This window comes from Ovis canadensis, chromosome 19 (genome assembly GCF_042477335.2).
Source record: "Ovis canadensis isolate MfBH-ARS-UI-01 breed Bighorn chromosome 19, ARS-UI_OviCan_v2, whole genome shotgun sequence".
Lineage (NCBI taxonomy): Eukaryota > Metazoa > Chordata > Mammalia > Artiodactyla > Bovidae > Ovis > Ovis canadensis.
The window spans coordinates 71887688-71903134 of NC_091263.1; the positions used below are offsets into that span (position 1 = coordinate 71887688).

At 46.0% G+C, this 15447-nt stretch overlaps 1 protein-coding gene across 14 annotated transcripts in view; it reads right to left on the bottom strand.

The window, feature by feature from the left end:
• NR2C2 (nuclear receptor subfamily 2 group C member 2) overlaps positions 1-15447 on the bottom strand; it is a 111631-nt gene that overhangs the window by 93548 nt on the left and 2636 nt on the right. For 6 of the 14 annotated variants that reach the window (XR_011250740.1, XM_069561013.1, XM_069561014.1 and 3 more), the window contains exon 2: positions 2274-2357. The exons of 5 other annotated variants lie outside the window; for them this stretch is intronic. Coding sequence is in view for 7 of the 9 variants with exons in the window: in XM_069561013.1 (XP_069417114.1) it covers positions 2274-2333 (60 nt within the window). In the remaining 2 variants the exon portion in view is untranslated. Of the gene's footprint in view, positions 1-2273; positions 2358-2950; positions 3243-12228; positions 12342-15447 lie in introns of those variants that run through there. 3 more of the 14 variants (XM_069561016.1, XM_069561015.1, XM_069561018.1) reach the window with 3 other exon arrangements.

Here is a 15447-nt window from a genome sequence, read left to right on the forward strand (position 1 = left end):
TATTAACCCCGAACTAAAAAAATTTATCCCCACTCAATTACTGTTTAGCAACAAAATGATGACCTGCAGCTTCTCTTACACATTTGGCTGACCTAGTGTTATACAAATACTATATGTTAATAGTTTAAGTCATTAAGCTTAAAATTTTAAAATAATCATGGAAATATAGGGAATAGCTTAAATAGGAAGATTACTTTTGTTCTTCAAATTAACAATGCCTATTCTTGTGGAAGTCTCCACAAAACGTACTTTTTGCCATGGGAATCAATAGTTGTACTATTATACATGAAACTCCATTTCCTCATGGAAATAAGGCATCTGACAGAAAATTTCAGCTAGTGAATTTTCTGAATACATACACAAAGCTTATATTATCCTTTAAGTTACTATAGGTCAGTACTATATATAACTAAATAAACCCATAAGACGTAATGATGACTTCTTAAGGCAGTGATCTGTATACTAGTCTCCAAGTCTGTGTCAACTAGAAACTGTATTAAATGCAAAATAACCCTAAATATGAAAAGCCAACAAAGATTTTCAAGATAACTGTTCCTATCACAAACTAATGCAACAAATAAACACAAGCATCTTAACCCTGATATTTTCACAGCTCTGAAGCTCTTTAAAAAAATTTAACATTGAAAAATCTGTGAAATCTGTCTGCTTTCATCTTCAGTTAAAACTAACCATGATTTGTTGACAGTTAAAGACATGATTTAATCATGACTTGCTAAAGCTTCAATACTTTGGCCACCTGATGTAAAAGCCAACTCATTAGAAAAGACCCTGATGCTGGGAAAGGTTGAAGGCAGGAGAAGGGGGTGACAGAGGATGAAACGGTTGGATGGCATCAGACTTGATGGACATGAGTTTGAGCAAGCTCTGAGAGTGGGTGATGGACAGGGAACCTGCAGTCCACGGGGTCACCAAGAGTCGGACACAACTGAGTGACTGAACTGAACTGATGATTTGCTGGGTGAAAGGGATGATTATACAGTCGCCTTAAAATTAATGGTTTATTGAAAATCTGAAAAATCTGCTCACCATTTTTACTGATTTAAGCTGGCATGTGTGTACTTACTTTTTACTTTAAAAAATCCTTTCTTTAAATGTCCATTCTTTGGTAAACCTGCTTCTCCACTCTAGGAATATGATTAGTGGCTCAAAAATACAACTCTGAATCCTTCTAACGGCTCTTATTTGCAGCACGAAGCACAGTTTACACAGGAGCTTCGGAAGAAGTGAAACACAACAGGGTCAGCGTGCCCTTGGCCGATTGCTTCTTTGAACCTTGGTTTCCTCACCTTCGCTTTCAGCGATCGAATCAACCTCAGAAGGTCGCTGAGGACTGAAGCCCTTGTGGAGGGCTGGCACACAGCGAGACGATCTGGCCCTACTTCCCTCCTGGACACCTCGGGCTGCCTGCCTAGACCAAGGGACTTCATGTCTCCACCCTGTCTTTGCACAGGTTTCTGACTTAAGAAGCCCTGTCAGCACCTGCCAGGTTCCAACCCTGCCTCCTGGGGTCTAACAAACGATTACTTGCAGCGCAGGGCAGCCTCCAGGACTCCCCTCCTCGCGTGGAGCTCTACGTCTCCGCATTTTATAAACACTTCCTAACCAGCCCCTGAGAATACTAAAGCTAAGACTGATGGCTCAGTCACCTCCGTATTTCTTGTTGTTTAGCTGCTAAGTTGTGTCCGACTCTTTGCGACCCCATGGCCTGTACCTCACCATGCTCCTCTGTCCATGGCATTTCCCAGGCAAGGATACTGGAGTGGGTTGTCATTTCCTTCCCCAGGGATCTTCCCAACCCAGGAGTCTCTTGCACTGGCAAGTGGATTCATTACCACTGAGCCACCTAGCAAAACTCCCAGGACAGGGAAGAAGGTCAACAGTGACTGTAGACTGCACAGAACCCACTCCCCAGCACACACGGGATTAAGAGAATCAAATGCGCAAGAGACTAAGAGCCTGGGACTGGGAATCACACGTTCACAAGCCTGACAAGCATCAGACTCTTCGCGTTTTTGTTCAAGGTAGAATCTTTAAAGTCACCTTACTGTATGCCGCTAGGCCACCCTATTTATGCAAAGGAACCTGAGGAGTCATCGTGCTTGTGGTTTTAACTCGTCTTCAAAGGCAGCACCCTGCTCTGGATTCGGATTGCATGCTGGCTGCATCGGGACCATTTCAAAGGGCGGCGCACACTGATGTACTCTGCTTTAAGAGCAAGAGTGCCAGCTGGTGGGCCAGCCGCCGTCACTCACCTCAGCCACCTGCCGGGTCCCCACTCTGTGCTGCACCAGCCCCTCCGCATTTGTAGCCATGGTGAAGCAAGACCATTAGAGAACCTGTTTGGAAAGATGCAGCGACTTCCATCAGGTGGGCAGAAACCAGCCTCCTTGAAAAACATTAGTAATCAAAATTCTCCTTTGGTACTGTCTGGTGCAGATTTTGTCCTCAGACCACAAGCTAACCAGCTTCTTCAATCACAGGTACCAATACTGATCAGTAGAAACACTTGTCTGGGGACAAGAATCCCCCCTGGTAAACACAAAGACAAATCTGGAACTTTGCCAGGTCTCTTGGGTTGTAACAGCTTGGCTCACCTCTCAGGCAGGTGGGAGACACCTACATGGATGGCCCCGGGTCACAGCGTGCTGAATGCCAAGGCGGCTACCTGAGAAAGCTGTTACGGTCAACTTTCAGACAGAGCCCTAGACTGCTCTCAGCAACCAAGCTTCCGTTACTAGTGGCCAAGCAGGGAGCAGAGCCCTGCCGGTGTAACACCCCTCACTCAGGAGTTAAAGAGCAGACATTAACAAAAGCAGTAAGGAGACGACATTACTGAAGTGGGCTAAGAACACAGTACCCATAAATTTATCAATTTATATTTTTAAGCCCTCTTTAAATTAGAAACACAAATAATTCAGCTTTATCTTACTAGAAAAAGTATGCCATCATTTGCCTCAAAATCGAGGAAGATCGTCTCAAGAGGCACCGTGGTGCTGGTCTCCCGGGTCAGGAGCACTGGAGAGCAGGCACCTTGATGACACTGACCCCTGGTCCTCTGGTCATGCAGCAACGCTCCCCCGAGGGCCTCTACGTGTCGGTCGCCCAGTCGTGTCCGACTCTTTGCGACCCCATGGCCTGCAGCCCGCCAGGCTCCTCTATCCATGGGATTCTCCAGGCCAGAATACTGGAGTGAGTAGCCATTCCCTTCTCCAGGGAAGAAGGTGGATTCTTTACCCTCTGGGCCATCAAGGAAACCCTGAGTAGTCCCTAAACCCTTTCCAATAATTCTGCCACAGTGAACCTAGGATAAAGGGACTCCACTTTGGACCCACATTCTGGACAAGGCAGACTTCACTACTGACTGCACAGGTCCATGGTTAACAGGAATCTAAAGCTCTTGTGTGACTTACTCTCAGCATTCACACACAAAACCTACACGGGCCCAGCCAGTGTGCAGCACACAAAATGCACATACAGTCCATGTGCCTGGCCCCTCCCAGGCACTGAATACTCTGCAATGCAACTGCACAGAGCACTTTACATAGTTCTCACCTGAAGTGTTACTTTAAGCACTGATGTCAACAGAACTTTCCCACTCTGGCAGCCTTCTGTATTATTCTATCCACTATTAGACAGCCGCCACTTCTATTATCACTAATTCCCCTTCAGATTATTTTATTACCAAAATGAGAGAGAAATGGAGAATGAAACCATGACAGACAAATAAGAGAAGAATGGCCCTGACTTCAAGGATCACTGTCCTGTAAGAGCAGGTATTACACTGACCTTGACAATGACCCCAGGTCACCAGTGTCAGTGGATCGCCTTCAGAGAACAAGATCAGGTCCAAGACAAGGGAGAAGTATTTCCGATTATTTATTCTTTTAATAAGTAGTCAAGAATTTTAACATTTGTTTACTCCTGTTTGTTTCTACAAGAAAAAGCTTTGAGAAACACTCTTGTCTCTTCCCCTATTACAGTCTGGTTCCAACTAATAAGAGACAGAGGAAAAAAGAATGACTTCACATGCACCAGAAATCAACCTGATAAAAACACCACTACTGCACGTGAAACCTCTAGGGCTCTAATCTTTTTTCCTCAAAATCTTAAATAAGAGCTCTCTAAGGAATCAGATGGATAAAGACAGCAAACAGATATACTAGATTAAGAAATAAAATCTAAACAGCTACACTACATTAAGAAATTAAGTCCAAATATGCAGCTGCGACTGTAACACTTTGAGGTGTTACGAGCGTTTGTGTTGCCATCAACTGCATTTTGATGCAAGAAATACATGAACTTGAGTATTAAAAAATAGTGTTAGGGAAGTATCATTGAGTATTAGAGTAGAGAAATAACAAAGTATTAGAAAGGCATACCTTTCTACCAGGTTTCCCTAAAAGAGGTGCTTGACACCTCTTATTTGTCTATCACCTCTAAGATATGCGGTGAAAAGGATTTTACAGGTGACTGTCTGATAGTAACTCAGAAACCTTTCTGTAGTGACTCACTTTAACACTCAATTTGCAGGACTCATCACCCTCAGCCAAGGCTCAGGGGGCCGCAAGATACTGCTAATGACTGGTGATAGCAGACATTAGGCCTCAGAGAAGCAGCAGTGAGCTGGGAAGTTCAGGAAAGCTAACCACTCTGCGTATTAATCCTCTGGTGATTATATAAATGATAAGTATCTTCTACTCTGCAGCTCATCTGCTTGCTTTCTTCACGGTGTCTTTTGATGAATGAAAGTTCTTAAGTTTCATAAGGCTAAATTTTTTTTTCTTTACAGTTTGTACTTTTATTTATGAAAATTCTGTCCTACCCCAAAGTCACAAGCCTAATTTTAATATGTCTAAGTCTCTCACATCTAAGTTCTCAATCCATCTGCAAATTAACTCTTGAGTCCAGAGGTAGACAAAGGGTCCAGTGAATTTTCTTCAAATATGGATCATCAATTTTCGACCCCATTCCCAGAACAATCTGAGCTCTCCTCGCTCGTCTGCAGTGACTCCTCGGCCGCACCTCGTGCTCCCGAGGACGTGGCTCGCGGGTCTCTGCTCTCCTGCACAGCTGTCCTGCCTTCCTCTGTCTACTCACCATCTGACTCTACCACTTTACAGCTCAGGCTTGCTCTCTGTTGGGGCAGGCGGCCCCCTCCCCACCTTGCTCTCCCTTCCACGCCAACCTCTTGGTCTATAGCAAACATGCAATACCCAGAGCAACAACCTTCCTTTATATATTGGATTGACCAAAAAGTTCGTTTGAGTTTTTCCCATAAGGTGCTGTGGAAAAACCGGAATAAACTTTTTGGCCACCCCAATACTCGATGTCTTATAATTCTTGATCTGTTAGTTTTCCGCCACCAAAGAAACTACAGTCACCACCAACAGCAGCTTAGGAAGTGCTTACAAGTGAACAAGGACGAGTGTGCACCTCTGGAAAGGCAAGCGGAGACTAACAGAATATGAGAGAGACTAACCTATGAAAACTGCTCCCAACACTGATTTAAATCCAGAGAGACCAGGTAGGAGAGAGAGAAAATTTTAAAAACATATTCCATTTCATCATATTTGAAAAAACATGTAAAGCTGCAAACCGCATCTTATCCTCAGGTATAAACCAAAGAAGACAGAGGCTGCTTCCTGCAGGCATCACAGTGTAGTGAGAAATAAGTAAAACAGCATCCTCTAGTGAGGTCAGGAAGTGAGGGGGGACCTTTAACTTAAATGCCCTAGGAAAAAAAGACAATGTCAGGGGGTCAGGCTCCCCTCAGGGCTTGTTTTCCTGGCTACCCCAGTCACAGGTGGCCCCTGGGACACAGGGAAGGGCAAAGCCTTGGAAAGGGTATCGGGAGATGGTTACCAAGTAGGGGGTGTCTTTCAAGAAACAGCAGCTCTGGGGAAGAGTGGGTTATGTCCATGTGTACTTTGAAAAGCCATATTCACTAGAACAACATAATTCTGCATTTGAAATCTGAGGAAAAAAAAAAAACAAACCAGAAAACCCTACTGCTTAGACACTACAGACTAGACAAAGGCCTCGGCCACAGCCTTGCTGGCAGAGCGAAGCAGCGCCATGCTGAGTAACGCACACTCGCTGCAGGGCCACCGCACCCCGGGCAGGACACTGACGCGGGCAGCTCCCGGTTCAGAAGCACAAGGCTCCAAAGGTTGGCGCTTGCCCGCTTGCCTTCTAACCCTGGAGCACCGCACCCCCTCTTTTCCCATTAATTAACCAAAGAGCAGAAAACCATGTACCCTAAGTTAAACAACAAAACCAACCTACTATGGAATACTTTCCTATGGTGGTTGTCAACTAACCAAGTTCAACTACCATCCATCCTTTTAAAATAACTAGGCAACAAGCTGACTGCTGAGCATGAGTAACAACAAGAAATAAAGGAGAAAGTCCTTGTCCTTGAAGAACTTATGAAGGAAACCAGTAAGAGCTGAGCAAGGTAAATGCTACAGTCCGCAGGAAGAAGCGATGGCAGCTTCACAGGAGAGAAGCCAAGACGACTGGTCTTGAAGGGAAGTGGAATGGAGCAAACGGACAGAGGGTGGGTGGGAGAGAGTTCCAGGCAGAGCTCAGACAGACGGGCAGACCACAGGAGGATGCAGAGTTGAGGACCAGCAGGCAACCTGGGGGGGACGGCTGGAGCGCTCAAGGAGAGGGCCGGACACTGAAGGCAGCGAGAGCTACCAGAGGTGCGGCAGAGAGATGAAGTGGCCATTCCTGGCTCTTCCAAAAAAAAATAATCCTTCGGGGGACAGTGAGGAGGGAACAGAAAAGGACGGTCCACGGAAGGCCAGTTAGAAAGTGGTGGCCACAGACGAGGGATAGAGTCTTAACCTGAACTAGCAAGTCTTCCAGCGCACAGATGACAACAGGGCGCAGCATAAACATATGGGCCGCAGAATGGCAGAAGTGAAACTGCCACCGCCTGGCCTCATGTGGCAGGAGGTTTCAGAGCATAAACTCCTTCAAATACAAGTACAACAGTATCTCTCTCAACAACAAAGAGGACACAACGGAGGCTTTAATCAACTCTTCCAGATTTACAGAAAGCATCCAGCTGACCAAACTGTGCAACCAGGGTGTCTCTGGTTTCAGCGAGGGGCTGCAGACCCCACTGCAGTGAGAGCAGGGCTCAGCCTGGGAACACCCGAACCCCAGGGCGCTGGAGAACAGCCTGGCCGTGCGCTCCCCAGGGGCAGGCTGAGAGGCCAACGTCTCCAATGACAATAAACACGTGGGACAAGGAAACCCTGTCTTCGCTGACAGCAGTGGGTGAGCCTGCCTTCCCCTTCACAAAGAACTGATTCACATCATCCTTATTTATATACGATGTGGCCCCAAATTACATAACATTAAAGATTTACTGCCTTGATATTTCCTCATCTAAACAAATACACTGGGTTCAGAGGCCCTGGCAGACTTCTAAGCTGATCTGATACTGGACTGCGTGAGACTATCATGAAGAACAGATCTCAACCCATCCATAAACGGCCTAACGCTGTGCCAGGCACACAGCAGGCATGCTGTGCATGGCGCTACCGCTAGCACCAATTTCAAAGTCACATGAAAGCAGCGACAAACTGTATACTAAAATGCATATTATAATCAGGAATAGGCCCCTTATTTTGACATAAGAGCCACATGAGATTTAACTACATATGTATATGTATTATATGCTCAGACCATATTTATAATTCACTCGAATTAAACTGCACATCTGAAAAATGAAACGGCTGAATTAGGATAAATTTCACAAATATTTGAAAATAAACCAACACCAACAACTGTTTGCAAAATACTACTACTGCTATAGTATAGAACTTCTTGCCTGGGAAATCCCAGGGGCAGAGGAGCCTGATGGGCTCCAGTCCATGGGGTCGCAGGAGTCGGACACGACTTAGTGACTAAACAACAACAACAGGGCTTCTAGACAGGCAGTGAGGTGTGCAGTCTAAGTTTTATTATGCTGTGCCTGTCAGAAGTCTCTCTGGACTCATGAGAAAATAAAAGCAAAAATATAAATACAAAACACCTGAGAACTTAAAAAACGAGAGATACACAGCTCAAGACTTGAAATCACAGATCGACCCGAAGGCAAGAAACATATCAAGTGACAGATTCAGTGAGTGCCCGTCACACAGAAGATGCCACGAGGACCCCGGCAGGGCCAAGCTGAGGCACAGAGCCTGTTGTCAGAAAGAGACTCAAAGATGACTTAGCTTTGGGGCTGGGTGATTTCCTGTGCCCACAGGAAACTTGCTTCTTCCCTGTTCCAAGTCTGGGGTCCAGGAAAGGACAGTGGAGGTGCGTGGGGGCTGGGGAGGTGGGTGAGCAGGGACTAGCGGGGAAGAGGAGCGGCTCTCACCTCTGTGGAGTCCCAGCGACCAGAGCAATGCTACAGGTCCCCATGTGGAGACCTGTCCCGAGACGCCACTGCACACTGGGGGGGTCTCCCCAGTTTACCAAGGGCCCAAGGGCAAGGACGAAATGCATGCTCCCTGTTTCTATGAGTGTGGCCCAGCAAGAGGCAGGAGGAAAGAAGGACAGCTTTTCGGAGCACCTACAATATGCTTGATATCACTGCTGCTGCTGCTAAGTCACTTCAGTCGTGTCCGACTCTGTGCGACCCCATAGACGACAGCCCACCAGGCTCCCCCGTCCCTGGGACTTTCCAGGCGGGAACACTGGAGTGGGTTGCCATTTCCTTCTCCAATGCATGAAAGTGAAAGTGAAGTCACAGTAGGCAGCATTTAATCCTTAAATCCATTCCCTCTGAGTAGGTGCAACATTATTAGCTCCACCAATGCAGACAGAGGAGGGAAAGGGAGACTCAGAAGCTTAGCCAACTTGTTCCAAGCCCCCTAGTTGGAAAAAAGGTACCTGGGGTTCTAACTCAGGCTTCTGACTCTAAAACCACAACCTTCCCTCTGCACCCGACTGCCCTTCAAAATAGTTTCCTGAAAGACGAAGTCAACAGAAGAGAATTATAAAGAGTGACAGGAGAGCGGCTAATCTTCCCAAGGAGCAAATGGCTCACACCAGTACTCTAGATCTTTAGGAACTTACTTTATGTAACCACTAATTCCTAAATAGGGCTTCCCTTGGAGCGCAGTCAGTAAAGCATCTGCCTGCAGTGCAGGAGACCCGGGGTTCAATCCCTGGGTTGGGAAGATCCCCTGGAGAAAGAAATGGCCACCCACTCCAGTATCCTCGCCTGGAAAATCTCATGGACAGAGGAGCCTGGTGGGCTGCAGTCCATGGGGTCGCAAAGAGTCGCGCACCACTGAGCGACTAATTCCTAAATATGTGATTGTGATTTCTGACCTAGCTCCACCCAGACAGCAACACGACAGTTCCTTTGGAACTTGAACACACTTTCTCCTTACACATTTTACCAACATAATAATCATACTGATTAAAACAGCAGGGATAATTTTACAATCTTTAACGTAAAAATTTTTCTACTGAAGCCTAACATGCAGATACAAAAGTGCACACAAATCATAATGCTACAGCTCCCTGCATTTCAGTGAACACACACACACAAACCGCACTGCCCTCAGAGCGCCCCCAGCACCTGAAAGGCGCCCCTCTCGCCTCAGAGCACCAGCTCCCCTGCTGCCCTGCCCTCCACGCTTGTCTCTCAGCTGTGTGTTAGTGTGGCCTCCTGTGTCTGGCTTCTCTGCTCATGGTGATAACCTTGAGGAGCGGTGCGTCTTCACCGCCGTGCAGTGTTCCAGCATGTGACTCTGGCACTATTTACTCATCCATTCTACAGCTGATGAGCGTTTAGATGATTCTAGTTTGGAGTGCTAATGACTGGCGTTCCTCTGAGCACTCCTGCACAGAAGGTCCCCAGGTTAAGGTGGAATAACTTAGGATTTTCCAACTTCACCATGGTGTGAAAGGGATACGCATTCAGTAGAAACTGCGCTTGGGTTTGTGAATTCTGAACTCTTCCCAGGCTAGCAGTATACAGTTATGATCCTCTCATGATGCCAGGCAGCGGCAGCTACCTCCCAGTCAGTCACATGACCTACTGTTACAACTATTACTGTGACAGTTAAACAATTAAACTGTAAAAATTATTCTGCTTCTCACTCTTAGTATAGTAGTCAATGAATTACTGGAGATATTCAGTAATTATAAAATAGACTTACATTACACGATTTTGCCCAACTGCAGGTTAATGTCACTGTTCTGAGCATATTTAAGGTAAACAAGGCTAAGCTTCGGTCTTTGGTAGGTTAGGTGTATCAAGCGCATTTTTCTGCATATTTTCAACTTATGAATAAACCCATCATAAATCAAGGAACATCTGTATGTGCCTTCTGATGCAATGCATCTTTTCTTCACTTGAAAATTTTCCTACTTTAAAAAACTATCTTTTATCTCTTCAGAAAAGAGACATGTTATAAATTTAGAACTTCCCTGACGGCCAGTGTTGAGACTCTGCCTGCCAGTGCAGCGGACATGAGTTTGATCCTGAGTATAGGAAGATCCCACACGCTGCGCAGCAACTAAGCCAAGTGCCTCAGCTACTGAGCCAGCATTCTAGTGCCTGGTCGCTGCAACTACTGAAGCCTGTGCACCTAGGGCCCGCGCTCCCCAGCAAGAGAAGCCACTGCAAGGAAAAGGCCACACACCCGAGAGCAGCCCTCACCTTGCTGCAATTAGAGAAAGCCCACGCACAGTAACAGAGACTCAGTGCAGCCAAAAATAATAAATTCTTTAAAAATTTAAGTTTTAAAAAATCTGTACTGTAAAGCCTTTGACTGTGTGGATCACAACAAACTGTGGAAAATTCTGGAAGAGATGGGAATACCAGACCACCTGACCTGCCTCCTGAGACATCTGTATGCAGGTCAGGAAGCAACCGTTAGAAGTGGGCATAGAACAACAGACTGGTTCCAAATCGGGAAAGGGCTACGTCAAGGCTGTATATTGTCACCTTGCTTATTTAACTTCTGTGCAGAGTACATCATGAGAAACGTTGGGCGGGATGAAGCACAAGCTGGAATCAAGATTGCCAGGAGAGATATCAATAACCTCAGATATGCAGATGACACCAACCTTACAGCAGAAAGTGAAGAGGAACTAAAAAGCCTCTTGATGAGAGTCAAAGAGGAGAGAGAAAAAGTTGGCTTAAAGCTCAACATTCAGAAAACGAACATCATGGCATCTGGTCCCATCACTTCATGGGAAATAGATGGGGAACAGTGCAAACAGTGTCAGACTATTTTGGGGGCTCCAAAATCACTGCAGATGGTGATTGCAGCCATGAAATTAAAAGACGCTTACTCCTTGGAAGAAAAGTTATGACCAACCTAGATAGCATATTAAAAAGCAGTGACATTACTTTGCCGACAAAGGTCCATCTAACCAAGGCTATGGTTTCTCCAGTAGTGGTGTATGGATATGAGAGTTGGACCCTAAAGAAAGCTGAGTGCTGAAGAATTGATGCTTTTGAACTGTGCTGTTGGAGGAGATCCAACCAGTCCATCCTAAAGGATATCAGTCCTGAGTATTCATTGGAAGGACTGATGTTGAAGCTGAAACTCCAATACTCTGGCCACCTGATGTGAAGAGCTGACTCACTGGAAAAGACCCTGAAGCTGGGAAAGATTGAGGGCGGGAGGAGAAGGGGAAGACAGAGGATGAGATGGTTGCATGGCATCACTGACTCAATGGACATGAGTTTGAGTAAACTCTGGGAGTTGGTGATGGACAGGGAGGCCTGGTGTGCTGCGGTCCATGGGGTCACAAAGAATTGGACATGACTGAGTGACTGAACTGATAAACATATTCTTTTCAGCAAAAGGCTGACATGCACTTTGAGACATCTGCTTTTAACCTTGGTAAAAGGTGATTTTTCAATAATTCTAGGCTTATTCACAAATCAACCTAGTAAAAGGATGCATTATTCCAGAAGCGATGGAGCAGGGGTGAGAGGCAATGAGGGCACTGCAAACGTCATTTCTAAAATGTTCGACAAACACTACACAATCAGATACACTATATAATAAACACGGAAACACATCCTGAAGCCTGATGGAATTAACTTCCTAAGAGCCATTCAGGTGGCTCTTAAAAATGTCAGGTGGCGCCCAGGAAAACCATGCCACCTCAGCTCTGCTCTCTGGCCCACCAACCTCTCACTTCTCTCCCCGCTCTTTGGAAACCACTCACCCCGTTTTCCACAATCCAAGCAGGAGAGAATGATAGCCTCTTCTATCGCTGGCATGAAATTCCTCGCTAATGACTTCATTAACACTTTAAGGAATTCGAGTCTTCAGTGTTACCTGTCCATAATATTAGAATAAAAGGTTTCACCTCCTTTTATGGACTTTGGTTGTCATGTACTCAGTCACGTTCAACTCTTTTGCAACCCCGTGGACTGTAGGCTGCCAGGCTTCTCTGTCCATGGGATTCCCCAGGCAAGAATAAATGGAGTGGGTTGCCAATTCCTCCTTCAGGGACTGAACCCACACTGCCTGGCCTGGCAGACGAGTTCCTTACCACTGACAGCCACCAGGGAAGCCCTCCTATTATGGACTTCAAGGCCTCTTATTACAGTGGAGCAGGTAATTTTTATTGTCCCTAAAAATCACACTTTGCTTCAGGCTGGCTGCCATGATTACAGGCTCCTTGGAGCCCGTGGGTAATCAGAAAGAAACCTGAGTATCTGAACCAGTCTCTTCCTTTCCTATCCTAATCCCCTCCCACCCCTCTGCTCCCAGACCCCAGATGCTCAGGTAGAAAGCTGCTCTTTCTGTCCCCTAAGAGTGTCCTTCGCCAATGACCTAATCTGGGCTTTCAAGTCCTCTATCCACTCCCCCACCATCACTGTGGCTATACTAGCTGCGTGTTCCCAGGGAGACTTGCCTTTCGGTACAGAGTCCCTGCTGCTTAAACTCAAGCACTCAGGATACCTGAAGAAAGGATGGAAAGCAGGAAGCAGCTGTCCCTGACAAGGGCTATGGGAAGAGAATGGCAAGGTGGGACAGTCACAAAGAGAATCTCAGCCCCCAGGCCGAGTAGGCTGAGGCAAAACTCCAACAGGTAAGGAAGAGCCTATCTTTTCAATGCGTGACAGATGCGGTTAAAGATGATAATCACACCTGGAGGAAAAAAGTCTACATTAACTTTCCCGGAAGGTAATGGTAACAAAGGGACGAGAAGAAACTAACCTCTGACGGAGGACTTCCGCAGCCAGTGGGAGGCTAGCCTTGACGAGCCTTAGCTCGGATCCTTCCCGGGCTTTTCCCATGCAGTACTGTTCAAGGGGGACTAGCCTCTGCTCCACGGATGCTCTGGGACTAAAGGAGCACACGGCTCAAAAGAAAGAGGACGTAAGGGAAAAAATCCCAAGTGAGAGTCCTCGAAAGGTGGAGACAATCGGGGAGCGAGACACACGGGCCGGGGCTCAGCGCCCAGGCTGCAGGGGGCGGGGCCACAGGCGCGCCGCCCCGGAGCAGGAGGCCCCTGTTCCCCACCCCAGTCTCAGTGTTGGCTCCCCGCCTCCCCAGCTCACAAGCGGGGAATCTCCCCACTTACAGCTCCAGAGACAGGAGTAACTTGACTTCTTGGAGATAATCACTAAAACTTCCCAGAAGCCCTTATAAACTGGGGTTATCACAAAGCTTTTCCTCTTTCTGAAAGGCATGTTTATGACAACAATGATATAATACATACATATATATATTAAAAAGATAGATATATTTAGCTTTTCCACTCAACTATGAGTTCTTCAGTTACCCTAAGGAGTTCAAGGAATCAAAAGTGCTGGATTGAAAAATAATACCAAAAAATTCTTCAACAGGACAGAAAAAAAAATTCCAAAAACACGTGATTAAATAAAAGGGTGACTGTTTAAAAAATATTGTAACATTTGCAAAATCTGTATTATGTAAAATAAGTCAACAGAAATGTTCCATTTACCAGCCTCTTAAGCAGAAGCTTGATATCTCTGACAAATCCGCCTGTGACGCCGGTAAAGCAACTACAAAGTCATTTTCAGTAACTCTATTGCATGGCTCATCTTTGAAAAGGTAACTATTTTACATCAGTGGCTACAGAAGACTGAATTCCCAACTCTCTGCAAGCTCACCAAGTCTTCCTCTTCGTCCTTTGATCCTCAGTGATAGGCTAAGACCAGCATTTTTTATTTCAAGAAAAATCACACTGGTGCCTTAATCCTCCAGTTAAAGTAAATGGCATGAATATATATGCTGTTTATTAGAGTTCCATTCATACTAACTTTCACGTAGTTTACTTACAATTATCTATTTCTTATCTCAAAAAAATAATAAGCCATAAATCAACACATTAGGTAGGTAAAAAAGGATTCCTCTCCGGTTTCTTACACATATTATGGACTTCCCAGGTGGCACAGGGGTAAAGAATCTGCCTGCCAATTCAGGAGACAAGAGACGTGGGTTCAATCCCTGGATTGGGAAGACCCCCTGGAATAGAAAACCACAACCCACTCCCGTATTCCTGCCTGAGAAATCCCACGGACAGAGGAGCCTGGGGGGGCTACGCCCACAGGCAAAAAGCTGCACACGACTGATGCACGCAGTGTCTGCAGACAGTGCCACACTCTTAGAACCCACTTCCTAACTCACCCAAGTACTGTGACAGGTGTTTATCTTACTGCTGACACTGCTGCTTAACTGCTGAACAAGCCCACATAAAAAGACACCAGTAATGAGCAGCCGCTTAGTTATCTGAGATCAAAATTATCAACAATTCAATCACTCAACAAGTAGTCACTGGGCCACTCTGCTAAGTGCTGGAAATACAATGATGCGGAAAATTATTCCTGCTCTCATAAGGTAAAACGAACAGGTATCCATCAAATGATGACATTACGGAGTGTAATTATGCAGTGAGAGAAATATTATGAAGGAAAAGAACACAGTGTAAATAAAGAAAAAGGAGTTGATCTAGACTGGTATGGGGGAATCAAAGAGGGACTCCCTAAGGAAGTGAGGCTTAGGCTGACATCTGCAGGACTTGGCGGGGAGGCAGGGGGAGCAACAGCAAACGAGGGTTTTAAGGAAGAGGGAACAGCATCTGAAAGAGCCTGGGGTAAAGGTAAGCCACACCTTCAAGGAAGCTGAAAGCAGGCCGGTGTGTCTCGTGCACAAGGAGCTCGGAATACAGGGATTAGAAAATGATGAAAAGTCTTAGAAACGTTTGAAAATAGGGAGGAGGAAAAGGACTTCTAGCATTATGTCCAGGGAGGGCTTGAGGACTATAATGCCTGCAAGAGAATTTCATAAATTGTAAAGCACTGCACAATTTCGTTAATAGTATGAGTCCCACACTTCTCTTTCTAAATACACTTCTGGCCTGGACACCAAGTGACCAGCTGAAAGCATAAGAGCCAAAATTAGTTCCCCA